This window comes from Zophobas morio, unplaced genomic scaffold (assembly GCF_036711695.1).
Source record: "Zophobas morio isolate AGI-343-1 ecotype UQ-CSIRO unplaced genomic scaffold, CSIRO_AGI_Zmor_V1 ptg000004l, whole genome shotgun sequence".
Taxonomy (NCBI): Eukaryota; Metazoa; Arthropoda; class Insecta; order Coleoptera; family Tenebrionidae; genus Zophobas; species Zophobas morio.
In genome coordinates, this window is record NW_026972109.1 from 2,187,064 (window position 1) to 2,214,338 (window position 27,275).

Below are 27,275 nucleotides of genomic sequence, written 5' to 3' on the forward strand. Positions count from 1 at the left end.
CAATAATTAATAAATTTTTTTATTTTCCCGTTTCCCGAGTTGCCGAAGTTTCGATCTTTCAGTTCCTCAGTTCTTCAATTTTTCGATTTTTTAAGTCCGCGATTTTTCCACTTTCAATTTCTCAATTTTTCGACTTTTTAATTTCCCAATTTTTGGACATTTCGTTCAATTTTGTGATTTTTCAGTTTTTTGATTTCTCGACTTTTTACTTTTTGGAGTTTCAATTTTTCGTTTTTTAAACTTTACAATTTTCAATTTTTCGACTGTTTTATACTTCGATTTCTCAATTTTCCCATATTTTAACTTTTCAGTTTTTAAAATTTTGGGTTTTTCGATTTCTTGAGTTTGTATTTCAATTTTTCACTTTTCGGAATTTTTGTATTTTCGATTTTCCAATTTTTTATTTTTCGATTTTCCAATTTTTTGATGTTTGGATTTTTCAATTATCCCTTTGTTCACTTTCTGGATTTTTAAATTTTAGATTTTCCAATTTTTATTTTCTTGATTTTTTCATCTTTGAATTTCTCGGTTTTACAATTTTTCGATATTTGAATTTTTCAATGGTTTAAATTTTCGATTTTTCGATTTCTGGAATTTTTGAGTTCTTCAATATTTCAATTTTTCGATTTTTTTTATTTTGCCATCTTAGTTTTTCTACTTTTCGATTTTTAGATTTCCCGATTTTTCAAGTTTTCGATTTCTCGCATTTTCAGTTTTGGGAACTTCTCAATTTGTGGTTTTTAAAAATTTCGATGTTTTAATTTATTATTCTTCGATAATTCAATTTTTCAACTTTTTGATGTTTTAATTATTCAATGTTTAAAATTTTAGAATTTTTCGGTTCCTCCATATTTTTTAATTTTTCAAATTTTGACCTCTCTGAATTTTCAGTTTTCCAATTTCTCAGTTAATCTATTTTTGATTTTCCCATTTCCCGAGTTACATCTTCCAGTTCCTCAATTCTTCACTTTTTCGATTTTTCAAGTTTTCGATTTTTCGACTTTCCTTTTTTGACTTTTCGATTTTACAATTTTTTAATTTCTAAATTTTTGGATATTTCGATCAATTTTGTGACTTTTCAGTTTTTAAATTTTTATTATTTTGTTTTTTGGGTGTTCCGATTTGTCCATTTTTCAGTTTTATGATATTTTAATTTTTCGATGTTTTAAATTTTAAATTTTTCGATTTTTCAGTTCTTCAATATTTTTTAATGAATCTTTTTTTTGATTTTCCCATTTCTCGAGTTCCCAAAGTTTCGATCTTTCAGTTCTTCAATTTTTTGATTTTTCGGTTTCTCGGTTTTTTAAGTTTAGGATTTTTCGACTTTGCTTCTTTGATTTCTCGATTTCCCAATTTTTCAGTTCTTTAATTCCTCATTTTTGGATATTTCGTTCAATTTTGAGATTTTTCAGTTTTCGATTCTTCTATTTTTGAATTTTTCGATATTTCGGTTCTGGGATTTACGATTTCTCGACTTTTTACATTTTGGAGTTTCAAATTTTCGACTGCTTTATACTTCGATTTCTCAATTTTTCAATTTTTCGATATTTTAACTTTTCAGTTTTTAAAATTTTAACTTTTTCGATTCCTCGAGTTTTCAGTTCTTCAATATTTCAATTTTTCGATTTCTCAATTCTTTCAAAATTATCAATTTTGGAAACTTCTCAGTTTCTATTTTTTTAAATTTTCGATTTTTAAAATTTTTAATTCTTCGATAATTCAATTTTTCGATGTCTCAGTTTTTAAATTTTTCGATGTATCGATTTTTGGATTTCTCGATTTTTATTTTTTTTACTTTTGGGCTTTTCAATGTTTCAATTTTCGAATTTTTCGATTTTTAAGTTATCCGATTTTTAATTTTTTTGATTTTTAGATTTCTCCATTTTTCAGTTTTATGATATTTGAATTTTTCAATGTTTTAAATTTTAGATTTTTCGGTTCCTCAATATTTTTTAATTTTTCAAATTTTGACATTTCTGAATTTTCAGTTTCCGGATTTCTCAATAATTAATCTTTTTTTTTATTTTCCAATTTCCCGAGTTCCCGAAGTTTCGATCTTTCAGTTCCTCAGTTCTTCACTTTTTCGATTTTTTAAGTTTGCGATTTTTCGATTTTCCTTTTTTTAACTTTTCGATTTCTCAATTTTTCAATTTTTTAATTTTTCAGTTTTTCGATTCTTCAATTTTTCTTCTATTTTTCAGTTTTCCGATATTTCAGTTTTGGGATTTTTTAGTATTTCGATTTTTCGAGTTCTGGATTTTTTGATTTCTCGACTTTTACTTTTTGGATTTGTCGTTTTTTAAACTTTACATTTTTCAATTTTTCGACTGTTTTATACTTCGATTTCAGAATTTTCAAATTTTCGATTTTTTTAATTTTTAGGTTTTCCAATTTTTCGATATTTGAATATTTTAATGTCTTAAATTTTTAATTTTTCAATTTCTCGATTTTTCAGTTCTTCAATATTTCAATTTTTCGATTTTTTAATTTTGCCATCTTGGTTTTTCGACTTTTTGATTTTTAGGTTTCCCGATTTTTCAAGTTTTTGATTTCTTATTTTTTCAAAATTATCAGTTTTGGGAACTTCTCAATTTTTTTAACGTTTGGACTTTTCGATGTTTCGATTTCCCAATTTTTCGATATTTCAGGTATCCGATTTTTTTATTTTTTTGATTTTTAGATTTCTCCATTTTTCAATTTTACGACAGTTTAATTCTTCAATGTTACAAATTTTAGATTTTTCGGTTTCTCAGTATTTTTTTAATTTTTCAAATTTTGACCTTTTTGAATTTTCAGTTTCCCGATTTTCAATAATCAATTTTTTTTTGTTATTTTCCCATTTCCCGATTTCCCAAAGTTTCGATCCTCAGTTATTCAATTTTTCGATTTCCGAGTTTCCTGTTTTGACTTTTCACTTTGTCAATTTTTCGATTTTGTAATTTCCCAATTTTTGGACATTTCGTTCAATTTTTCGATTCAATTTTTCTTGTATTTTCCAATTTTTCGATATTTAAATTTTGGGATTTTTTTAGTATTTTGACATTTAAATTTTTCGATGTCTCGACTTTTTTACTTTTTGGAGTTTCAATTTTTTGTTTTTTAAACTTTACATTTTTCAATTTTTTGACTGTTTTATACTTCGATTTCTCAATTTTTCATTTTTCCAATATTTTAACTTTTCAGTTTTTAAAATTTTAGGTTTTTCGATTTCTCGAGCTTTCAGTTCTTCTATATTTCAATTCTATATGTATTTGAATTTTTTACTTTTAAATTTTCGATTTTCCATTTTTTTTTAATTTTCGATTTTTCAATTATCCGCTTATTCAATTTCTAGATTTTACAATTTTTCGATATCTGAATTTTTCATTGTTTCAAATTTCAGATTTTGCGATTTCTGCGAATTTTCAGTTCAATATTTCAATTTTTCGATTTTTTAATTTTGCCATCTTGGTTTTTCGACTTTTCGATTTTTAGTTTTCCCGATTTTTCAAGTTTTCAATTTTTCAATTTTTTCAACATTTTCAGTTTTGGGAACTTCTCAATTTCTAGTTTTTTAAATTTTCAATTATTCAACTTTTCGATGTCTCAGTTTTGAATTTTTCGATGTTTCGATTTTTGGATTTCTCGATTTTTCTTTTTTTAACTTTTGGGCTTTTCAATGTTTCTATTTTTCAATTTTTCAATGTTTTAAATTTTAGATTTTTCGGTTCCTCAAAATTTTTTAATTTTTCAAATTTTGACGTTTCTGAATTTTTAGTTTTCCGATTTTTCAATTCATCTATTTTTGATTTTTCCCATTTCCCGAGTTCCCAAAATTTCGATCTTCCAGTTTCTCAGTTCTTCACTTTTTCGATTTTTTAAGTCTGCGATTTTTCGATTTTCCTTTTTTGACTTTTCGATTTTTCAATTTTTAAATTTTTTAATGTCTCAATTTTTGGATATTTCGTTCAATTTTGTGATTCTTCAGTTTTTCTGTTCCTCAATTTTTCTTATATTTTTCAATGTCTATGTCATTTTCCAAAAATCGTCTTATCTTATCAAGTACTAGCCCCGCCCGCCCGCCCTCTATTTTCTTGGAAGGTATGTCATTTACCAAAATCAGTTTTATCTTAGTAAGTAATAGCCCCGCCCACCCCTAGACTTCTCATTCTAACGACTAATTTTATTTCTGTTCAGTATAAGATCATTAATTTCATTCAGACCGGATAAAATTAATCACTGAAATAAAGGCAGGGTGGGTGGGCGGGGCTAATTATGCTCTCTATGGAGTGGGGCTGGAAACCAATAGAATCTAAAAGCTTATTAGAGTCCACATTGGCCTGAACGTGCTCCAGTCTGTAGATCAAACAAGTTCAAAATCGGTCTTATTTTAGCAGGTACTAGCCCCGCCCACCCGCCCTCTCTTCTAATACAGGGTATTTCATTTGCCCAAATCAGTTTTATCTTAACAAGTACTCACGCATTAGGTGCGTGCAGTGTTGCCAATTTTACTTTTATAAAATTACGTTTTTTTCTTATCTACATCATAAAGATTATTTTTATTATTTTTTTGAAGAGTTAATCCGCCATTTCCAGACACCCGGCACAGAGGTCCATTGTTTAGCTTACCCAAAGGGCGTATCTTCGCCCATTGGAATGGGTTTTCCGGGTAGGAGATTCCAGTCAGACCCTTGCTTGGGACAAGTGCCCATGCAGGGTTGCCCCAGATGGGCGTTTTTGTTCCTCACAGTCACAGCGTAGTAACAGGCGCCTTGAAAATGGCTACACCTTGAGCGACCTAAACGTAAAAAAACATTGATTATTCATTCACTGAAGACAATTTATTGCACCCATTTCACAATGAATAAACTTTATTAGGTACCATTATAAAATTACATCACGTAAAAAATATGTGAACCGTGGACTAACAAAACATTTAAATTACATTATCTGGAAAATTGCGACTTTCGACGCTAATCACGTAATATTTGTGGTGACAGCTGCATTCTATCAATAACGTGTTGTGGCATGCAATAAGTCGGATTAATAGTTTTGATTTCATGTTGCCCCAGCAACGACAACGCGGCAAGCGCAAATAAGCTGTGATACGGATCTGGAACATCCCCGGGCCTGTCCGCAAACCCCCCTGTTTCCGTATCCTGACAAGCCAGAATAAACCTCTTGAGTTGTTCGGCACTAATCCAGTGCAACCTCCCCAATAAAGTCAGCGACGATAAAACCCACCACGAATAACAAACATCGGGTAGCTTCTCCGGTCGCCCGTTCAAGCCCCCTGAAGGCAACTGTCTTTCACACAACCACCACGCTAGAACATCCCTTTTCACAATATCTAGCCTATTCATGATGGACAGGAACCCCAAACAACAATACACTAACCCCGCGTGACTCTCAGACAAGGGCCGCGACCCGAACCCCCCGTCAAAATTCATACACGACTCCACGAACCTAACGGCCCCCTCTGCGTTGATGGCATCGAGCCGCTTCAACAAAGACAGCGTGGCTACAGCACACAGCGAGAAACGCGTGTCCACTTCGCCCCATTTGTCTCCAGTGAAACTCCCGTCGGGCTGCTGCAAAGCCACCACGTATCGTATGACCCCCTCGACGTCGATGGCGTCCAGTTTGTCGTACATTGCGAGGATTTGCACTGCGGAAAGTGTGTGGAGTAAATGGGGGTCGTGGCCGAGACAAGCGCCAATTCCGCCGCTTTCGGGGTCTTGACAGTTCTTGATATAGGTGACGATTTCGTCCTGAGGCGTGGAATGTGTTTGGTTGAGGAGTTCCAGAGCTGTCAGCCCCCAATACATGCCGGATATTCGGAGGTAGTCCGTCATCCCGAACTCGAAATTGTCTTCATTTTTACCGTACTCCCTCAGGAACTCGACATGTTTGTCAAAGAGGATCGTAGTTGGGGCGTTTTCTTTCAAAATTACGTCTTTTATCGGGGTTGCCATCGTTCATAACCTTAATTTTTGCTGGTGCGATTCATTGTGACAAGTGACAAGTTGGGGTTTTTTGTTTTTGGAGTGGTAGCTTTGGGCGCGATTTTAAATGTCATTTTTCGTTGTGTGTTTTATTTATTTATTGATTGAGAGTTTTTGTTTATATTTATGTTAACGCAACAGGTGTGTGTTGGACAATTCCGGCTTTAATTCCACTCTAGTAAAAATCTATTTAAAAACATTTAAAAACAAATTGGTTATTTCAAGGCAAGAGTCAGGACCGGATTCAGACAAAAGTAAGTGACAATTTTAATGTGCTTTGACGTCATCATTCACAATATCAACCTCAAAACACGGTTTTGGGTTACTGGAATAACAATGACTTTCGGTTTCGGTTCCATGACGACATAAACATAATGACAAAACAAAATACTTATTGCTTGTATCAGTTGTGAAATGAAGAAAGTGAACACAAAGAGAGAGAAATCTTGAAATTTGTAAAGCTGCAAAGAAGCACAATTACATAAAATTATTGGGGCTAGTTAAAAGTAAAAATTTCGCATTGTCATTCGAAATTCGGAGATTTTGTTTATACACATATTAATTCTAAGTTTTTACGGATTTATTTTTGTTTAGTTGATTTAAAATGAAATCGTGCTTGAAATGATTCGACAGAAAATGAGTAAAACCTACTGTGGTGTTATATTTGTGCCCCGTCATTCTGAAATTTGAAGAATTTACGTACCTATAAATATGGGGAAAAAATTATAGGGTTACGTGGAAACATTTAGTCCATTTTTTACGTTTGTTTGAATAGGTGTCGTAACGGTGATTTCAAATTGGCATTTTTTTTTTAAATTTTGAAAATTGTAAACTCATTTTTCACTTTTCTTTGAATAGATCTCGTAATGGAGATTTGGGATTTGTCGTAAGCGGATGATTGTCTACAATTTAACTCCAATTTCCAGTCGATTGAACCCATTTTAATCCTTTTTTTGGAAAAATTTTGAAATTTCGAAACTCATTTTTCACGTTTATTTGAATAGATGCCGTGATGGTGATTTCGGGTTTGTAATTGGAGGAGGATTGTCTATAATTTGTCACCAATTTTCGGTCGATTGAATCAATTTTAACCATTTTTTTGTGAAAATTTTGTTCTCAATTTTGGTATTTATTGGAACAGATATTTTAGGTTTGTAACTAGCGGAAGATTATTAAGAATTTGACACCAATTTTCGGTCGATTGACTTAATTTAAATCATTTTTTGGAAAAATTTTGACAATTATAAACTCAGTTTTCATGTTTATTTGCATAGATATCGTAACGGAGATTTCGGATTTGTAATTGACGGAAGATCATTTATAATTTGACACCAATTCTCAGTCGATTGAACCCATTTTAATCACGTTTTTGGAAAAATTTTGACAATTGTAAATACACGTTATACGTTTATTTGAATAAATGTCATGACTGAAATTTCAGATTCACAGTTAGCGGAAGATTATCTACAATTTGACAACAAATTTTACTGGATTGAACCCATTTTAACTATTTTTTGGAAAAATTTTGAAAACTGTAAACTAGTTTTTCAGTTTTCTTTGAATAAATATCGTAATGGAGATTTCGGATTTGCCATAAGTAGAAGATTGTCTACAATTTGACTTCAATTCTGAGTCGATTGAACCCCTTTTGATCCTTTTTTTTTGGAAACATTTTGAAAATTGTAAATACACTTTTCTCGTTTATTTGAATAACTAGATGTCGTGACAGCAATTTCGGACTCGTAATTAGCGGAAAATTATCTAGACAATTTGAAACCAACTCTCAATCGATTGAAGCCTTTTTAACTTTTTTTTTTGAAAATTTTTGGAAATTTTAAACTCATTTTCACGTTTATTTCAATAGAATGATGCCGTGATGATGATTTCGCATTTGTAATGGGCAGAAAATTATCTACTAATTTGACACCAAATGTCACTGGATTGAGCTCATTTTAATAATTTTTTTGGAAAAATTTTGAAAATTTAAAACTCATTTTTTACGTTTATTTGAATAGATTCCGTGATAGTGATTTCGGATTTCTAATTGGTGAAAAATTATCTACTAATTTTACAACTAATCTTATTGGATTGAGCAATGAGCACATTTCAACTATTTTTTGGGGAAAATTTGAATATTATGTCGTGATGCCGATTTCGGATTTGGTAATTCGTGGAAAAAGCCTAAAATTTGACACCAATTCTGAGTCGATGAACTCATTTAACCATTTTTTTTTTTTTTAAATTTGAAAATTATAAACTCACTTTTAATGTTTATTTGAATAGATATCGTAACGGCGATTTTGGATTCGTAATTAGGGGAAGATTATCCAGATTTTAAGACCAATTTTCAGTCGATTGAGCCAATTTTAACCATTTTTTGGAAAATTTTTGAAAATTGTAAACTCACTTTTCGTGTTTATTTGAATAAATATCGTGACTGCGATTTTGAATTTATAATTGGTAGAAAATTGTTTATAATTTAACACCATTTCTCAGTCGATTTAAGTATGTTTTTGAAAAAATTTTGAAAATTGTAAAGACATTTTTCACGTTTATTTGAAAAGATGTCATAACGGCAATTTCGGATTAGTAATTAACGGATAATTATCTACATAATTTGACACCAATTTTCAGTGGATTGAAGCCATTTTAACTATTTTTTTGGAAAAATTTTGAAAATTTTAAATTAATTTTTCACGTTTATTTGAATAGATGCCGTAATGGTGATTTCGGATTTGTAATTGGTGGAAAATTATCTACTAATTTGACAACAAATCTTATTGAAGCCATTTAAATCCTTTTTTTGGAAACATTTTGAAAATTGTAAGCTCATTTTTTCTATTTATTTTTTATTTATCGTGATAGCGATTTCTTATTTGGTAATTGGTGAAAGATTTATCTATAATTTAACGCTAATTTTCAGTCGATTGAACTCATTTTTATAAAAATTTTGAAAATTTTACACTAATTTTTCACTTTTTTTTTAATAGATCTCGTAATCGAGATTTCGTATTTGTCATAAGCGGAATATTGTCTACAATTTGACTCCAATTCCTAGTCCATTGAACCCATTTTAATATATTTTTTTTAAAGTTTGAAAATTGTTAGCTCGTTTTTCACATTTATTTGAATATACGTATGTCGTGATGGCAATTTAGGATTTAGTAATTGGTGGAAGATTGTCTATAGTTTTACACCAATTTTCAGTCGATTGAACGCATTTTAACCATTTTTTTGGAAAAATTTTGAAAATTATAAACTCCCTTTTCATGCTTATTTGAATAGATATCGTAACAACAATTTTGGATTCGTAGCCGCCGGAAGATTATTTCCAATTAAACACCAATTCTCAGTTGATTAAACTCATTGTAACATTTTTTTTGGAAAACATTTTGAAAATAATTATAAACTCACTTTTCATGTTTGTTTGAATAGATGACGTAACGGTAACTTTGGATTCGTAATAAGCGGAATATTATCCATGATTTAAGACCAATTTTCATTCGGTTAAACCCACTTTAATAATAATTTTTTTGAAAAAATTTTGAAAAATGGACACATATTATTTACGTTTATTTGAACAAATTTCGAATGTGTAGTTGGCGGAAATTATCTACACAATTTGACAGCAATTCTCAGTCGACTGAAGCCATTTTAACTATTTTTTCGGAAAAATTTTGAATTCACTTTTCGTGTTTTTTGGAACGTATGTCGTGACGGCGATTTCAGATTTATAACTAGCGGAAGATTATTAAGAAGTTAACACCAGTTTTCGGTCGATTAAATCAATTTTAGTCATTTTTTTGAAAAATTTTGAGAATTTTGAACTCATTTTTCACGTTTATTTAAATAGATGCCGTGATGGTGATTTCGGAATTATAATTTGTGGAAAATTATCTACTAATTCGACAACAAATTTTGTTGAACCTATCTAAACAATTTTTTTGGAAAATTTTTGAAAATTTAAGTTAATTTTTCAGTTTTCTTTGCATAAATATCGTAATGGAGACTTCGGATTTGTCATAAGCGGAAGATTGTGTACAATTTCACTCCAATTTTTAGTCGATTTTGACCCTTTTTTTGGAAAAATTTTGAAAACTGTAAGTTTATTTTTCCTATTTATTAGAATATATTATGTCGTGATGGCGATTTCGGATTTGGTAATTAGTGAAAGATTATTTATAATTTAACGCCAATTTTCAGTCGACTGAAGCCATTTTAACCATTTTTTTTGGAAAAGTTTTGAAAATTTTGAACTCATTTTTCACGTTCATCTAAATAGATGCTTGTGATGGTGATTTCGGATTTGTAATTGGTGGAAAATTATCTACTAATTTAACAAAAATCCTATTGAACCTACTTTTTTGGAAAAAATTCTTAAAGTGTAAACTAATTTTTCAGTATTCTTCGAATAAATATCGTAATGGAGATTTCGGATTGGTCATAAGCGGAAGACTGACTACAATTTGACTGCAATTCCCAGTCGATTGAACCCATTTTAACTATGTTTTGGAAAAATTTTGAAAATTGTACACTCATTTTTCACCTTTCTTTGAATAAATTTCGTAATGGAGATTTCGGTTTCGTCGTAAGCGGAAGTCTACAATTTGAGTCCAAATTCCAGTCGATTGAATCCATTTTTCTCCTTTTTTTAAAATTTTGAAAATTGTAGGCTTATTTTTCACATTTATTTGAATATAAGTCGTTATGGCAATTTCGGGTTTAGTAATTGGTTGAAGATTGTCTACAATTTGACATCAATTTCCAGTCGATTGAACGCATTTTAACCATTTTTTTGGAAAAATTTGGAAAATTATAAACTCACTTTTCATGTTTATTTTAATAGATATCATAACGGCGATTTTGGGTTCGTAATAAGTAGAGATTATCCATAATTTAAGACCAACTTCCAGTCGGCTAAACCCATTTTAATAATTTTTTTGAAAAAGTTTTGAAAAGTGTAAACATATTTTTTTACGTTTATTTGAACAGATGTGCGGGAAATTTTGAATTTTTAGTGGGCGGAAAATTATCTACACAATTTGACACTAATTCTCAGTCGATTGAAGCCATTTCAACTATTTTTTTGGAAAAATTTTGAAAATTATAAACTCATTTTTCACGTTAATTTGAACAGATGTCGTAACGACGATTTCGGATTCGTAGTTACCAGAAGATTATCTCCAATTAAACACCAATTCTCAGTTGATTAAACTCATTTTAACATTTTTTTGGAAAACATTTGGAAAACTATGAACTCACTTTTGTTCGATTTCGGATTTGTCATAAACGGAACATTGTTTACAATTTGAGTCCAAATCCCAATCGATTGAACCCATTTTAATCCTATTTTGAAAAATTTTGAAAATTATAAGCTCATTCTTCACATTTATTTTATTATATGTCGTGATGGCAATTTCGGATTTGGTAGTCGGTGGAAGATTGTCTACAATTTGACACCAATTTTCAGTCGATTGAACGTATTTTAACCATTTTTTTGGAAAAATTTTGAAAATTTTAAACTCACTTTTCACGTTTATTTGAATAGATATCGTAACGGCGATTTCGGATTCCTAGTTACCGTAAGATTATCTCCAATTAAACACCAATTCTCACTTGATTAAACTCATTTTAACATTAACATTTTTTTTTTTGGAAAAAATTTTGAAAAATATAGACTCAGTTTTCATGTTAATTTGAATAGAATTCGTAACGGTGATTTTGGATTCGTAATAAGCAGATTATTATCCATAATTTAAGACCAATTTTCAGTCTGTCGAACCACAATTTGACACCAATTCTGAGTCAACTGAAGCTATTTTAACTATTTTTTTGGAAAAATTTTGAAAATTATAAACTCATTTTTCAAGTTAATTTGAATATATGTCGTAACACCAATTCTCAGCTGATTCGTTTTAACATTTTTTTGGAAAAAAATTAGAAAATTATAGACAAAATTTTCATGTTTATTTCAATAGATACCGTAACAGAGATTTTGGATTCGTAATTAGTGAAAAATTATCCAAAATTTAAGAACGGTTAAACTCATGTTAATAATTTTTTTGAAACAATTCTGAAAAGTGTAAACATATTTTTTACCTTTATTTGAACAGAAGTGAGGGAGATTTCGAATTTGTAGTTGGCGGAAAATTATCTACACAATTTGACACGAATTTTCAGTCGATTGAAGCCATTTTAACCATTTTTTTGGAAAAATTTTGAAATTTGTAAACTCACTTTTCATGTTTATTTGAGTAGTTATCGTAACGGCGATTTCGGATTCTTAGTTACCGAAAGATGATCTCCAATTAAACACCAATTTTCAGTTGATTAAACTCGTTTTAATATTTTTTTGGAAAAAATTTTGGAAATTATAAACTCATTTTTCACTTTTCTTTGAATAGATATCGTAATGAAAATTTCGTATTTGTTGTCAGCGGAAGATTGTCTACAATTTGACTCCAAATCCCAGTCGATTGAACCTATTTTAATCTTTTTTTTTGGAAAAATTTTGAAAATTGTTAGTTCATTTTTCACATTTCTTTAAACATATGTCGTGATGGCGATTTCGGATTTGGTAATTGGTGAAAAATTATCTACTAAATTGACACCAAATCTCACTGGATTGAACCCATTTTAGCTACTTTTTGGAAAAATTTTGAAAATTGTAAACTAATTTTTCAGTTTTCTTTGAATAAATATCGTAATGGAGATTTCGGATTTGTCATAAGTAGAAGATTGTCTACAATTTGACTCCAATTCTTAGTCGATTGAACCTATTTTACTCCCTTTTTTGTTAAATTTTGAAAATTCTAAGCTTATTTTTCACATTTATTTGAATATATGTCGTGATGGCAATTTCGAATTTAGTAATCGGGGGAAGATTGTCTACAATTTGACACCAATTTTCAGTCGATTGAACGCATTTTAACCATTTTTTTGGAAAAATTTTGAAAATTATAAACTCACTTTTCATGTTTATATGAACAGATTTTGTAGCGGTGATTTTGGATTCGTAATAAGCGGAATATTATCCATAATTTAAGACCAATTTTCAGTCGGTTGAACCACAATTTGACACCAATTCTCAGTCAACTGAAGCCATTTTAACTATTTTTTTGGAAAAATTTTGAAAATTATGAACTCATTTTTCAAGTTAATTTGAACAGATGTCGTAACGACAATTTCGGATTCTTAGTTAGCGGAAGATTATTTCCAATTAAACACCAATTCTCAGTTGATCAAATTCGTTTTAACATTTTTTTGGAAAAAATTTTGAAAATTATAGACAAAATTGTCATGTTTATTTCAATAGATACCGGAACGGTGATTTTGGATTCGTAATAAGTGGAAAATTATCCAAAATTTAAGACCAATTTTCAGTCGGTTGAACTCATGTTAATAATTTTTTTGAAAAAATTCTGAAAAGTGTAAACATATTTTTTACGTTTATTCGAACAGATGTGAGGGAGATTTCCAATTTGTAGTTGGCGGAAAATTATCTACACAATTTGACACCAATTTTCAGTCGATTGAAGCCATTTTAACTATTTTTTTGGAAAAATTTTGAAAATTATAAACTCATTTTTAGGGTTAATTTGAACAGATGTCCAAGTTTCAGTCGGTTGAACCCATGTTAATAATTTTTTTGAAATAATCGTCGAAAATTAATTCTAATTGAATTAATAATAATCAAACTGTGCTTTATTTGCTAAATAAATTTTATGACGAGCTTTGTTTTCTCATTGTGAAAGTATGAATATTTATTTGTCCGTCCATAATTTTAATTCTGGAATAATAGTCACGACAATGACTTGCTGAACGAGTAATCATAAAAAATTCATTCAACGGGATCACAGTCATCAGATAAATAAAGTCATTATCATGATATTTTTTGTTACCAAGCTTCATGATTATTCTGCTTGTTTGCACGCGTGTCTGTGATTACAACATTATAGCATTCATAAAAAAAAAATAAAGTCATCAGATCGTGTAGTTCTTGAACTAAACTACTAAGAGCTGTAGTTTTTTCTTATTAATTAAGTTTTAGTCGAAAATTTCGCTTTACTGACTAAAAATTTAAACCTCTTCACACTTACGCAAGATGTGTCCTTTGCACCCCGGCTGCATCTTCCCCCCGTTGACGCAGAAGTCGATGTGCCCCACCTGGTTGACCTCCCCCAGAATCCCCGAGTTCGTATGAATGACTTGCACCTGATGGGCGTCATCTTTGGTCAATCTAAAATACCGATCTCCATAGCGATTAATCAGCGGTCTTGCCGGATCTAACCCTGCAAATCAATTTAGTAATACGATTTCTCTCCACCCGGGAAATCGGACCGACCGACGATTTTGTGCTGCTTAACGTCAAGATAATTGCTGATCATTCCGCATACGTGCGCCCCCAGAGAGTGTCCGACGCAGGTTGTCTCCCGGGCGTCGCCCCCGTTCTCCATTATGAAGGAGTACATCTGAGCCGAGCACTGGGCCACCAGCTTCATGTTCGATAAGGCCGAGAGGTAGCAGGGAAACTTCGCCAGGGGCCTCCAGTCGACCGTGAAGATGTTGTAATCGTTGCGAGACAAATAAGCTGCGGGTTCACGAAATTAGCCATCATATTATTTAATAAGAGTTAATAAATAGGTATTCGAAACTGTCTCCGTCATGCTGTCTGCGTAAAGAAAGTCCGTTTTTTTCTGAGGAAAATGGCGTGCTTTCCCCGGCTTACCGTCTCTTAAGATGGTCATAGGCCTCTTGCTTTCGGTGCCGTTGAAACCGTGAATTATTAGAACGTTTTTTTTCATGGGGTCGTACCCGGAATACTCCAGAGAGCGATGGTTTCTTACGTCTATTCTCAGTCTTCGGGTGCCCGTCGCTCTGGGGACAAGAATGAAGGTCAATATTCGGTGATGGCCCGCGTCTTGAATTGGTTATAAAAGTGTGTTAGTATGACTCGGAGGATTTGCAATTTTTATGCCACGGGTGCAATTTGGGTTGGAATTTGTGTTGAGGTCAATTGGGGGTAATTTCCGAAATGAAAGAGTGAATAGAAATTTGTTGCTATTTGGAAAGGTGGATTAAGAAAATGGTTTAGTAATAGATTTCAAATTCAGTTTGAAGCAACGAAATCTGTTACAATTTTTATTGTCACAACAATTTACATCATTTTGACAATGATTCATAGCAAAAGAAACTAAATTTTATTGAAATGGTGTTCAATTTGACTTTTAGATATTAAAAAATTTTCAAAATCAGTGTCACAAAATTTCTGATTTGATCATCAAACTTAAATTTTATTTGAAACATTACTGCGTGCGGTCACGATCATCTTCAGGAAAAATCAAAATACTTGATTTAGCGGTTTCAAAGATTATCTGTCTAAGACAATGAAATAAAAAGGCAGACACTTAAAAAGCAGATAAAACATTGACAGAAAAAAGTTAGAAAAACAGGCCGAAAAATAAGCAAGGAAAGGAAAACTGACAGAAAGATCCAAAATTTTATCAGTCCAACTCTTTCAGCAACTATTCTTGTCTATCGAGAAAAACAAACGAGAGACCGAGAAATATAAAACTGTCTCAAAACTGTCGAAGTGTTTACACCAAGGTCGAAAAAAAAGATAAAAAAGTAAAGCACAAAAAAGTCAGAGACACAGAAAGGTAGAAAAAAGAGGTGGAGAGGCGGATAAAAGATGAAGACGAGGCGAAGAAGCGAAGGATAAAGATAGAGATAGAAATATAGGTCTATAAAGACAAAGAGAAAAAAGACAAGACAGAAAGAGGGATGGAAAGTAGATGGGAAAACTGTTTTAAGACTACTTAGAAAGATAAAAAAAGACGGGTAGCAGACAAAAAACGGACGGTAAGTGGAAGTCTACCTTAAGACTCTCAAAAGAGTGCAGAAAAGCAGAAAAAAAAGACAAAAGGCAGAAAAGCAGAAAGGCAAAGAAGCAGACAAGAGAAAGATGGACAAAGGATAAACAGAAAAAAAGTTAATTGGAAATCTGTCTTAAGATTACTAAATAATGACATAGAAAGCCAGAAATAGCAGAAAAACAGAAAAGCGGAAAAAAAGTAGAGAAATAAGAAAGGGATGTGGAGGGGGAAAGGGTGAGAGGCGGAGAGGCGAAGAAGAGGTAGAGAGGTGGAAATTAAAACCAAAGAAACGAAAATTTAGACAAAGCGAAATACGAATAGTAGATGAAACGGCAAATAGACGGAAATTTGGCAGGAGAAAATACGTGGTGGAGGTGTGAAAAGGTGAGATAGAGGAGAGACGGAAGGGAAAGGGGAAGTGAAGATGCGACGATAAAAACAAATACGTAGAAAGATGAACTAAGAAAGTCAAAGAGAAAGATAGATAGAAAGGTAAATGGACAACAGAAAGACAAATAGAGGAAACACAGACGGAAGGTAAGTGGAAGTCCACCTTAAAACTGCCAAATGAATGCAGAAAGGTGGAAAATAAACTCTGAAAGGCAACAAGGCAGAAAACCAGAAAGGCAAAGAAGCACAAAAGAGAAATATTGGAGGGGAAACGGTGAGGGCGAGGAGAGACGAAAAGTCGAAAGATAAAGACAAAGAGAAAGATGGACAAAGGATAAACAGAAAAAAAGTTAAATGGAAATCTGTTTTAAGATTTATTAAATAATGACATAGAAAGCCAGAAGTAGCAGAAAAATAGAAAAGCGGAAAAAAAAGTAGAGAAATAAGAAAGGGATGTGGAGGAGAAAAGGGTGAGAGGCGGAGAGGCGAAGAAGAGGTAGAGAGGTGGAAATTAAAACCAAAGAAACGAAAATTTAGACAAAGAGAAATACGAATAGTAGATGAAACGGCAAATAGACGGAAATTTGGCAGGAGAAAAGACGTGTTGGAGGTGTGAAAAGGTGAGATAGAGGAGAGACGGAAGGGGAAGGGGAAGTGAAGATGCGATGATAAAAACAAATACATAGAAAGATGGACTAAGAAAGTCAAAGAGAAAGATAGATAGAAAGGTAAATGGACAACAGAAAGACAGATAGACGAAACACAGACGGAAGGTAAGTGGAAGTCCACCTTAAAACTCCCAAATAAATGCAGAAAGGTAGAAAATAAACTCTGAAAGACAACAAGGCAGAAAACCAGAATGGCAAAGAAGCAGAAAAGAGAAATATTGGAGGGGAAACGGTGAGGGCGAGGAGAGATGAAAAGTCGGAAGATAAAGACAAAGAAATAGAAAGATAACTTATAAAGTCAAAGAGAAAGATGGGCAAAGAGAGACCAAAGAAACGTAGAAGGAAATTTGTGTTACGATTACTAAATAACTGACAGAAAGCCAGAAATAGCAGAAAATTAGAAAAACAGAAAAAATACAGATAAGGTACAGAAATAAGAAAAAAAGGCATGTGGAGGGGAAGAGGGTGATGGGCGGAGAGCCGTAGAATACATGGAAAGGTGGAAAATAAAAACAAAGAAACAGAAATTTAGACTTGGAAAGATAAAGAGAAAGACAAATACAAGACGAAAAGGCAAATAGACGAAAATTTGTCAGGAGATTGTCTTAAAACTGACGAAAGACTAACAGAAAGATAGAGAAGATGTGGAGATGTGACAAAAGTGAGGTAGAGGATAGACCAAAAGAGGAAAAGGAGGTGAAGATGCGATCGATAAAGACGAAGAGATAGAATGACTGACTCAGAAAGTCAAAGAGAAAGATAGACAGAAAGGTAGATGGAAAATAGGAAGACAGACAGACGAAACACTGATGGAAGATAAGTGGAAGTCTGTCTTAAAACTGCCAAATGAGTGCAAAAGAGCATAAAAGAAAATCTGAAACACAACAAGGCAGAAAATCAGAAAGGCAAAGAAACAGAAAAGAGAAATGTTGGAGGGGAACCTGTGAGAGCTAGGAGAGGCGAAAAGTCTGAAGATAAAGACAAAGAGATAGAAAGATAACTTATAAAAACAAAGAGAAAGATGGGCAAAGGACCGACAAAAGAAACGTAAAAGGAGATTTGTGTTACGATTACTAAATAACTGACAGAAAGCCAGAAGTACCAGAAAATTAGAAAAATAGAAAATAAAGGTACAGAAATTGAAAAAAGACATGTGGGGAGGAAGAGGGTGATAGGCGGAGAGGCGAAGAATAGATGGAAAGGTGGAAAATGAAAACAAAGAAACAGAAATTTAGACTTAGAAAGATAAAGAGAAAGAGAAAGACAAATAGAAGACGAAAAGGCAAATAGACGAAAATTTGTCAGAAGATTGTCATAAAACTGCCCAAAGATTGACAGAAAGATAGAGAGGACGTGGAAGTGAGACAAAAGTGAGACAGAGAAGAGACGAAAAGAGGAAATAAAGCTGAAAATGCGATGGATAAAGACGAAGAGATAGAAAAAATGACTCAGAAAGTCAAAGAGAGAGATAGACTGAAAGGTAGATGGAAAATACAAAGACAAATAGATGAAACACAGACAGGAGGTAATTGGAAGTCTGCCTTAAGATACTCAAATGAATGCAGAAAAGCAAAAAAGAAACTCTGAAAGACAACAAGGCAGAAAATCAGCAATGCAAAGAAGCAGAAAAGAAAAATGTTGGAGGGGAAGATAAAGACAAAGAGAAAGATGGGCAAAGAAAAAACAAAAGAAATGTAGAAGGAAATTTGTCTCAAAACTCTTAAGATCATTAAATAACTGACAGAAAGCCAGAAATAGCAAAAAATAGAAAAGCAGAAACGAAAAGTAGAAGAATAGAAAAATAGAAAAAAGAGATAGGGGAGGGAAGAGACAACAATGCCAGAAAATCAGAAAGGCAAAGAAGCAGAAAAGAGAAATGTTGGACGGGAAACGATGAGGACGAGGAGAGGCGAAAAGCCGGATCACTCATAGAAAGCCAGAAGTAGCAAAAATCGGGGATGAAAGATAGAGGAATAGAAACAATTGATGTGGAAGGGAGGAGGGTGAGAGGCAGAGGGCCGACGGACAGATGGAAAGGTGGAAGATAAAATCAAAGAGGAGAAATTTAGACTTAGAAAGATAAAGTGAAAGACAAATAGACGAAAATTTGTCTTAAAACTGCCGAAAGACTGACAGAAAGATAGAGAAGACGTGAAAGTGTGAGAAAAGTGAGGTAGAAGATAGACGAAAAGAGGAAAAGTTAGAAAGACTGACTCAGAAAGTCGAAGAGAAAGATAGACAGAAAAGTAGATGGAAAATAGAAAGACAGACAGACGAAACACTGATGGAAGGTAAGTGGAAGTCCAAATTAAGACTCCCAAATGAATGCAGAAAGGTAGAAAAGAAACTCTGAAAGACAACAAGGCAGAAAACCAGAAAAACAAAGAAACAGAAAAGAGAAATATTGGAGGGGAAACGGTGAGGGCGAGGAGAGACGAAAAGTCGGAAGATAAAGACAAAGAAATGGAAAGACAACTTATAAAGACAAAGAGAAAGAGGGGCAATGGAGAGACAAAAGAAACGTAGAAGGAAATTTGTCTTAAGATTACTAAATTACTGACAGAATATAAAGGTATAGAAATAGAAAAAAGTCATGTGGAGGGGAAGGGGGTAATGGGCGGAGAGGCGAAGAATAGATGGAAAGGTGGAAAATAAAAACAAAGAAACAGAAATTTAGACCTAGAAAGATAAAGAGAAAGACAACTAGAAGACGAAAGGCAAATAGACGAAAATTTGTCAGGAAATTGTCATAAAACTGCCCAAAGACTGATAGAAAGATAGAGAGGACGTGGAAGTGAGACAAAAGTGAGGCAAGGAAGAGACGAAAAGAGGAAAGGAAGTTGAAGATGCGATGGATAAAAGAAAAACTGACTCAGAAAGTCAAAGAGTAAGATAGACAGAAAGATAGATGGAAAATAGAAAGACAACAAGGCAGAAAATCAAAAAGGCAAAGAAGCAGAAAAGAAAAATGTTGGAGGGAAACCGTTGAGGAGGAGGAGAAGCGAAAAGTCGGAAGATAAAGACACAAAGAGATAGAAGGATAACTTATAAAGACAAAGAGAAAGATGGGCAAAGGAAAAATAAAAGGAACGTAGAAAGAAATTTGTCTCAAGACTCTTAAGATTACTAAATCGCTGACAGAAAGCCAGAAGTAACAAAAAATAGAAAAGCAGAAACGAAAAGTAGAAAAGTAGTAAAAAAAAGCGATGTGGGGGAGGGGAAGAGAGTGACAGGCGGAGAGGTGAAGAAGAGTTGGAGGTGTGGAAGATAAAAACAAAGAGACAGAAATCAAATAGAAGACGAAAAGGCAAACAGACGGAAATTTGTCAAAACGTTGTCGTAAAACTCCAAAAAGACTGACAAAAAGATAAAAAAGAAGTGGTGGTGGAGGTATGACAGAGTAGAGACAGAAAGGAGAAAGGAAGGTGAAGAAGCAGTAGATAAAGACAAAAGATAGAAAGATTAACTTAGAAAGGCAAATAGAAAGATTGAAAGGAATAGTAAGACGGAAGGTTAGTGAAAGATGATATGCAGAAAATCAGAAAGGCAAACAAGCAGAAAAGAGAAATGTTAAAGGGGAAACGGTGAGGACAAATAGATGCGAAAAGCCGGAGGATAAAGACAGAGAAATAGAAAATTAACTTAAAAAGACAAAGAGAATGAGAGGCAGAGAACAGACAGAAGAAAGGTAGATGGAAATCTGTCTTAAGACTACTAAATGATTCATAGAGAGCCAGAAGTAACAAAAATCGGAAAAGAAAGATAGAGAAATAGAAACAATGGATGTGGAAGAGAGGACGGTGAGAGGCAGAGGGACGACGGACAGATGGAAAGGTGAAAAGGTGAAAGATAAAATCAAAGAGGAGAAATTTAGACTTAGAAAGATAAAGAGAAAGACAAATAGACGGAAATTTGTCAGGAGATTGTCTTAAAACTGCCGAAAGACTGATAGAAAGATAGAGAGGACGTGGAAGTGAGACAAAAGTGCAGTAGAGGAGAGACGAAAAGGGGAAAGGTAGGTAAAAATGCGATGGATAAAGACGAAAAGATAGCAAGACTGACTCAAAAAATCAAAGAGAAAGATAGACAGAAAGGTAGATGGAAAATAGAAAGACAGACAGACGAAACACTGATGGAAGGTAAGTGGAAGTCTGTCTTAAGACTCCCAAATGAGTGCAGAAAAGCAAAAAAAAAAATGTGAAACACAACGAGACAGAAAATCAGAAAGGCAAAGAAGCAGAAAAGAGAAATGTTGGAGTGGAAACGGTGAGGTTGAGCAGAAGCGGAAAATCAGAGGATAAAGACAAAGAAATAGAAAGATAACTTAAAAAGCCAAAGAGAAAGATAGGCAGGGGACAGACAGGAGGAAGGTAGATGAAAATTTGTCTTAAGACTTAAATAACTGACAGCAAGCCAGAAGTACCAGAAAAAGAGAAAAGCAAAAAAGAAAGGTGGAGAGATAGAAAAAAGTGTATGTGGGGGAAAGAAGGAAGGTAAGAGTAAAGAGGCGAAGAATAGGTGCAGAGGCGGAAAATAAAAACAAAAAAACAGAAATTTAGACCTATGAAGAAAGATAAAGAGGAAGACACATAGAAGACGAAAAGACAATGAAACGGAATTCTGATGGAAGACCGTCTTAAAACTGCCGAAAGACTGACAGAAAGGTGTGGTGTAGATGTGACCAAGGGGAGGAAAGGCGGAAAGGGGGAGGGAAGGTGAAGAAGCAGTGGATAAAGACGAATATATAGAAATATTTTCTTCGAAAGGTAAAAAGAAATAGACAAAAATGTAAATGAAAAACAAGAAACACGGGAAAAAGACGGAGAAAGACAAAGAGCAAAAGATAACTTACACAGACAGAGGACATACAGAATACTATTAAATGACTGACCGGAAGCCAGAAGTAACAGAAAAGCAGAAATAGAATAAAAAAAACAGAAAATAAAGACACAGAGAGAAAAAAGGAATGTGGCGGGGGAGAGGAGAGTTAGTGAAGACTTGGAAAGACAAAGAAAAATACAGATAGAAGACGAAGAAGAAAGGGACAGAAATCTGTTTAAAGATTGTCTTAAAACTGTCGAAAAACTGACAGAGAGACAGAAAGGAGGTAATGGAAGTGTGACGAAGGTGAGGCAGAATAGGGGCGGAAAAGAGGCGGAGAGATGAAAAAGCGGTCGATAAAAAAAGAGATAGAAAGTTCGACTCAAAAAGACAGAAAACAGAAAGACAGATAGACGAAATACAGACGGAAGGTAATGAAAGAGACAAGGGCAGAAAAGCAGAAAGGTAGACATGCAGAAATGAGAAATGGTGGAACAGAGACGATGAGGGTAAGGAGAGGTGAAAAGATGGAGAATAAAGCCAAAGAGTTAGAAAAATAGACTTAGAAAGACGAAGAGAAAGACAGGTAATAGATAGACGGAAGATAGAAGGAAGTTAGATGGAAATTTGTCTGAAGACTACCAAATGACTGACAGAAGGTAGTAAAGTAGAAAAGCGGAAAAGAAAGGTAGAAAAATAGAAAAAAGGGATGTCGCAGGACGAAGCGTGAAAGACAGGGGCAGAGAAGAGGTGGAGAGGCGAATAATAAAGACAAAGAAACAGAAGGAAAAATTAGAAAGACAAAGAGAAAGACCGGCACAGGACAGACAAAAAATAAACAGAAAGAAGATTGGAAAGACGGCGAGACAGAAAGAGGCGAAGAGGCGAGGGATAAAGACAAAGAAATAAGAAGACAGACTTAGAAAGACAAAAAGAAAGACCAACATTTGAAAGGTTGCCGAAGTCTTGTCTCAAGACTACCGAAGGTCTGACAGAAAGGAAAAGAGACTAAGATGCGAAAAGACATATAGACAAAAAAATAGAAAGACAAAGAGATACGAAAACAAAACACAGAGCAAACATGAAATGCTTATCAAAATAACCCTGTTGGAGTAAGTCCTTTTGCCATTACTTGAGAAACAACAGTGAGATTAGTTATTAAAAAATACCAGTGAAGTCATAACTTTGGCATTATGAATTAGAAAATTTCGTCTGACCTTACCTGACCTGATTTGACCTGGCAAAGTGCGTTTACCGATTTTATTAGCTTGATTTTTAGCGAAATTTACTAACAAAGACTCTATAAATAAGTTTTTTCAGGTTAACTAAATTAATAGGTACAATTTTTTCTTTTCTGCTTATTTTTGTTTCAATAAGTTCCACTATTTTATGACAATTCAAGCAAATTACGTAAATAATTACCACTTTTTTCAAGTGCATGTAATAAAGTGGAAAGATGCCTCCATTGTTTCTGCTGACACTGCCATACCGCGCTCTGTTTAATTTTAAGGATAAATTTGCTACAAGTGCACCGGTTCTGACATTCTAAATTAATTATTACGTAAGTGGGTATTATTTCCAACGACTCCGAAATTAGGCGCATTCTAATATATACAAAGTAAACGAATTCATGTCAACGTAATTACAACCCGAAACTCCACTCAAATTAAGTTTACACAGTTCTCGTTTCATATATTCGCGAACACATTTTGGTACTTTGTAAATAATAATTTTAATAATTTATTATTAAATTGCTTGATATTACAACTAATTCGGGCCTCGCACAACTCCAAGAACATAATCAAATATTACCCAAAATAAGTTAAAGAACTGCTTAATTTTAGAGCAGCGTTCATTTGGAATCGGATTTATTTACCAGGAGCGCGCACAAATCTTACTTAGAACTAACTGCATGTCTTGTTTGTTTCGTTTGGAATGTATCTCAAAAATTAATTTCCCGGGTGCTCATCGCCGTGTGCTGCATTTTCTCACAAAAACCCGCGTTTAATAATAGAGAAATTGAATTCTTCATACATATGTATGCATCCGATGTAGGTTAATAATGAATTTCATTAAGTTTATAAATACATTCGTATCTTTCAGGATTTGTGTTTTAATAAAGCTGCGGCGTAAAAACGCCGCCACTTTTTTATTCGGACGGTCTTTTATTGTGCTCCGGTTAAATCCACCGCAATATAAATTTCACTTACCGGGTGTATAAATAAAATTTGATGTCCTTATCCGGACATATATCTGTTTTTTTCATGACACATCTCCAGTACTCGATATCGAAGGCGTTCCAAATGGCCGAGACATCTGAAATGAACAATTCCTTATAATCGGTGATGAACTTTCCATCAAAAGAATATTGAGTAATAAGTTCCGCTGCACAAACATCGAATACGTGAGGTGTGTTTATTTAATCTTGTCTCGTATATAACTCAGAAAATACCCTCAAAAAAGGGAAAATGTGATTACATTGCCGGGAAAATTGTGTGTACAGCGCGAGATCGGGCCGGAATAAATTGCGAGAGGGAAAAATCGGTCTCGGTAGATAATGAAAGGTTTAGGCCGTAACTGGGTGCACAATTAAGGCCCGAGCCATTATCGACTAATTTAGGGCTTACGACGCAATGGTGCAGTTTTTACGCTAGCCATCGCCAATTCGATTAGTGCAGTTACAGTTGTTTACGAATTTTGACAATCTCTTATTTACTAGAGCATGTACAGATTTAATTTTTTTTTCAGAAAAACTCACCGGTTGCCAGAAATACGACGATAGTCACTAAACACAAAACTCTCATTTTGATAACTTGTCAGAATTGTCAATATACAAAGAATCGCATCTTTTTTTGGAATCACACTACATCGTTTTGTCGGTTCGCCACAACACATACTCTTGGATTGGATGGTTTTGGTGATAAGTAGAGTGAGGTCCAGTTAGAGCTGATAGATCGCATCTCCTCTCATTTTCCACTTCTTCATTTTCAACCGTTATAAATAGGGACACGATCTTTTCGAAAATGCAGCCGCTAGTGGTCGTGCTGGATGGAAGAGTACGTGAAGAATAGTGTGGTCCGGATAATTTTCAAATAATTATAATGCGCGCGTTGCGTTTACTTTCACGATAACGTGGTGGTTGATCTACTTATTAGGTATTTGAGGAACGTTTATTTTTAATTGTTTACTTGATAATTATATGCACTTCCACTAGAATGTGTCAAAATTTGACGTCGGTGATAATTAATCTAGTACATGTGGAGGATAATTAAGATGATTGCAGGAAAATTTTAGAAAGGTTCCGGCTTAAATGGTTCACATGATGAATTAATTAATAGATTCGCAAAAATGCATCTAAAAATAAACGCGCTAATCCGGAAGGAGATTTCGTAACGTGTCGTGGAAAATTGGTTTCGATTAAAGACAGGTGATCTGGGGTTTACGAACGGTTGTTGCATGATAGTTGCAAGTGGTCAATTGTAGTAGGAAAAACTTATTGTTAATTATGCAAGAAATGGGTTTTTGTCGCGATTTAATAACGTGCTTACATATCTATTAATTTGCGTTAAGTAATTCATTCTGCAATTATTGGGTATCGAGATAAAGTACTACATTTTCGAATTATTTACTTCTGGTTTGAGAACAATAACAATACAGATATATCTTAGTAATATTTTGTTTATAAAGAAAGCCAAAATGTGAATTTCATTTTCTGTACTGTTGCCTAAAATTGATTTTCCGTGTGATAACTCTGACGTTAAAATATTTCCATATTTATGTGGTGTAAAAAGTTGTTCCGGGTTTCTCGTTTTCTGAATGGAGAATTGATACAGTGTCAAAGTTGAATCATAAAATGTTTTCATACAGTTTTGATTTTTTGCGAAGGGGCAAACAATCGGGTTCATAAACCACACGTACAGGAGTACAATCAAATGCACGACAGGCAAGGTTGTCAATCGGATTGGGATCGTGCGATTTTGCTGGCCAAATCAATCATGTTTCATTTATAATTGGGTCGTAAGATTCCAAATTAACACACATTCAGAGAAAAACTTGATGAAGCTGATGTCATGAAATTATTGAAGGAAATGATTTTTTTTCATATTTTATTACAAAACGCTTACGCTCGGGAATTAAAAATTCTAGAAAACTGGGTTAACATGTCAACGTCGCATTAGAATTTCAAAAATAAACTACATCTAAAGCGTTTCATTTTTAAAAACTAGTTGTATGTTACGCCTCAAAAACACTCTGTATAATTGAAAATAATTTCAAATAACTATACACGTAACGCTTAGTAAATAACTCATAAAATAAAGAAAAAAAAAAATGAAAATTTTAGCGTTAGCTGTCTGTTTTATCAGTCTGTCTGTCTTTCTCTCTCTTTTTCCATTTTCTTGTCGTTCAATCGCTTTTTACTTTTGTGTTTTTCCGTTTTTCTCTCTGCCTATTTGTGGTTTATCGTCCGTAGTCCATTGGACTGATAATTTGATAAACTATCCCACTCCATTATTTTAAAATTTCACGTGTGTCTTAAGATTATCATAAAGTGAGTAAAAAACTAGCCAGAATTTGTCTAGTCATATTATCTTTCCAAAAAAAAAAACCATAAATAAACTAAAATAAACGAAATTAACTGAATAAATGGAATTAATGGAATCAACGGAATAAACAGAATCAACGGAATAAATAAACGGAATAGTCGGAATCAACGGAATGTACGAAATGAATGGAATGAACGGAAGTAACAAGATGACTGGGATGAATGGAATCAACGGAATTAGCAGAATAAAAGGAATCAGCGGCATAAACGGAAAAAACGGAATCAACGGTATGAATAAACAGAATAACCAGAATAGACGGAATAGACAGAATAAACGGAATAAATGGAATCACCAGACTAAACGAAATCAACGGAATGAGTAAACGGAATAAACGGAATCAGTGGAATCTACGAAATTCAACAGAATGAACGGAATAAATGCAATCAACAGAATGAATAAACGGAATAGATAGAATAAACGGAATTAGCGGAAGGAATAAAGGGAATAAAAGAAATGAACGGAATGAACGGAATGAATGGAATGCATGAAATGAATGGATTTAACAGAATGGCTGTAATGAACGGAATGAACGGGAAGTACGGAATAAGTGGAATGAACAGAATTAACAAATCGGAATGAACGGAACAAGCGGAATAAACGGAGTCAGTAGAATAAAAGGAACCAACGGCATGAATAAACAGAATAACAAGAATGGACGGAATAGACAGAATGAACGGAATAAATGGAATCAGCAGAATAAACGAAATCAACGGAATGAATAAATGGAATAAACGGAATCAATGGAATCAATGGAATCAACGAAATCAACATAATGGACGGAATATACACAATCAACGAAATGAATAAACGGAATCAACGGAATGAATGAAGGGAATAAAATAAAATAACGTAATGAACGGAATGAACGGAATGAACGGAATGAACGGAATGAATGGAATGAATGGAAATTAATAGAATGACGGGAATGAACGG

The 27,275-nt window shown here is 33.3% G+C and overlaps 2 protein-coding genes across 3 annotated transcripts in view; both read right to left on the reverse strand.

Annotated features, from left to right (window-relative positions):
* LOC135137135 (lipase member H-A) overlaps window positions 1-24,787 on the reverse strand; it is a 28,252-nt gene extending 3,465 nt beyond the window's left edge. Inside the window, exons 1-6 of one of the 2 annotated variants that reach the window (XM_064066715.1) lie at window positions 24,497-24,639; window positions 23,949-24,054; window positions 14,713-14,861; window positions 14,329-14,574; window positions 14,084-14,275; window positions 4,609-4,777 (exon numbers count right to left, since the gene is read on the reverse strand). In XM_064066715.1, coding sequence (XP_063922785.1) covers window positions 4,609-4,777; window positions 14,084-14,275; window positions 14,329-14,574; window positions 14,713-14,861; window positions 23,949-24,054; window positions 24,497-24,542 — 908 coding nt within the window. In that variant the 5' untranslated portion in view covers window positions 24,543-24,639. Of the gene's footprint in view, window positions 1-4,608; window positions 4,778-14,083; window positions 14,276-14,328; window positions 14,575-14,712; window positions 14,862-23,948; window positions 24,055-24,496 lie in introns of both variants that reach the window. The other variant, XM_064066724.1, reaches the window with a different exon arrangement.
* Window positions 4,833-6,021, reverse strand: LOC135137126 (geranylgeranyl transferase type-2 subunit beta). The gene has a single exon (XM_064066703.1). The coding sequence runs from the start codon at window positions 5,952-5,954 to the stop codon at window positions 4,953-4,955; it is 1,002 nt and encodes a 333-aa protein (XP_063922773.1). The 5' UTR covers window positions 5,955-6,021; the 3' UTR covers window positions 4,833-4,952.
* Window positions 24,788-27,275: the final 2,488 nt, after the last annotated feature.

What these genes read in the sequence shown, in the direction of transcription:
- LOC135137126 (XM_064066703.1), bottom strand. Translation starts at nt 5,954, where the DNA reads ATGGCAACCCCGATAAAAGACGTAATTTTGAAAGAAAACGCCCCAACT.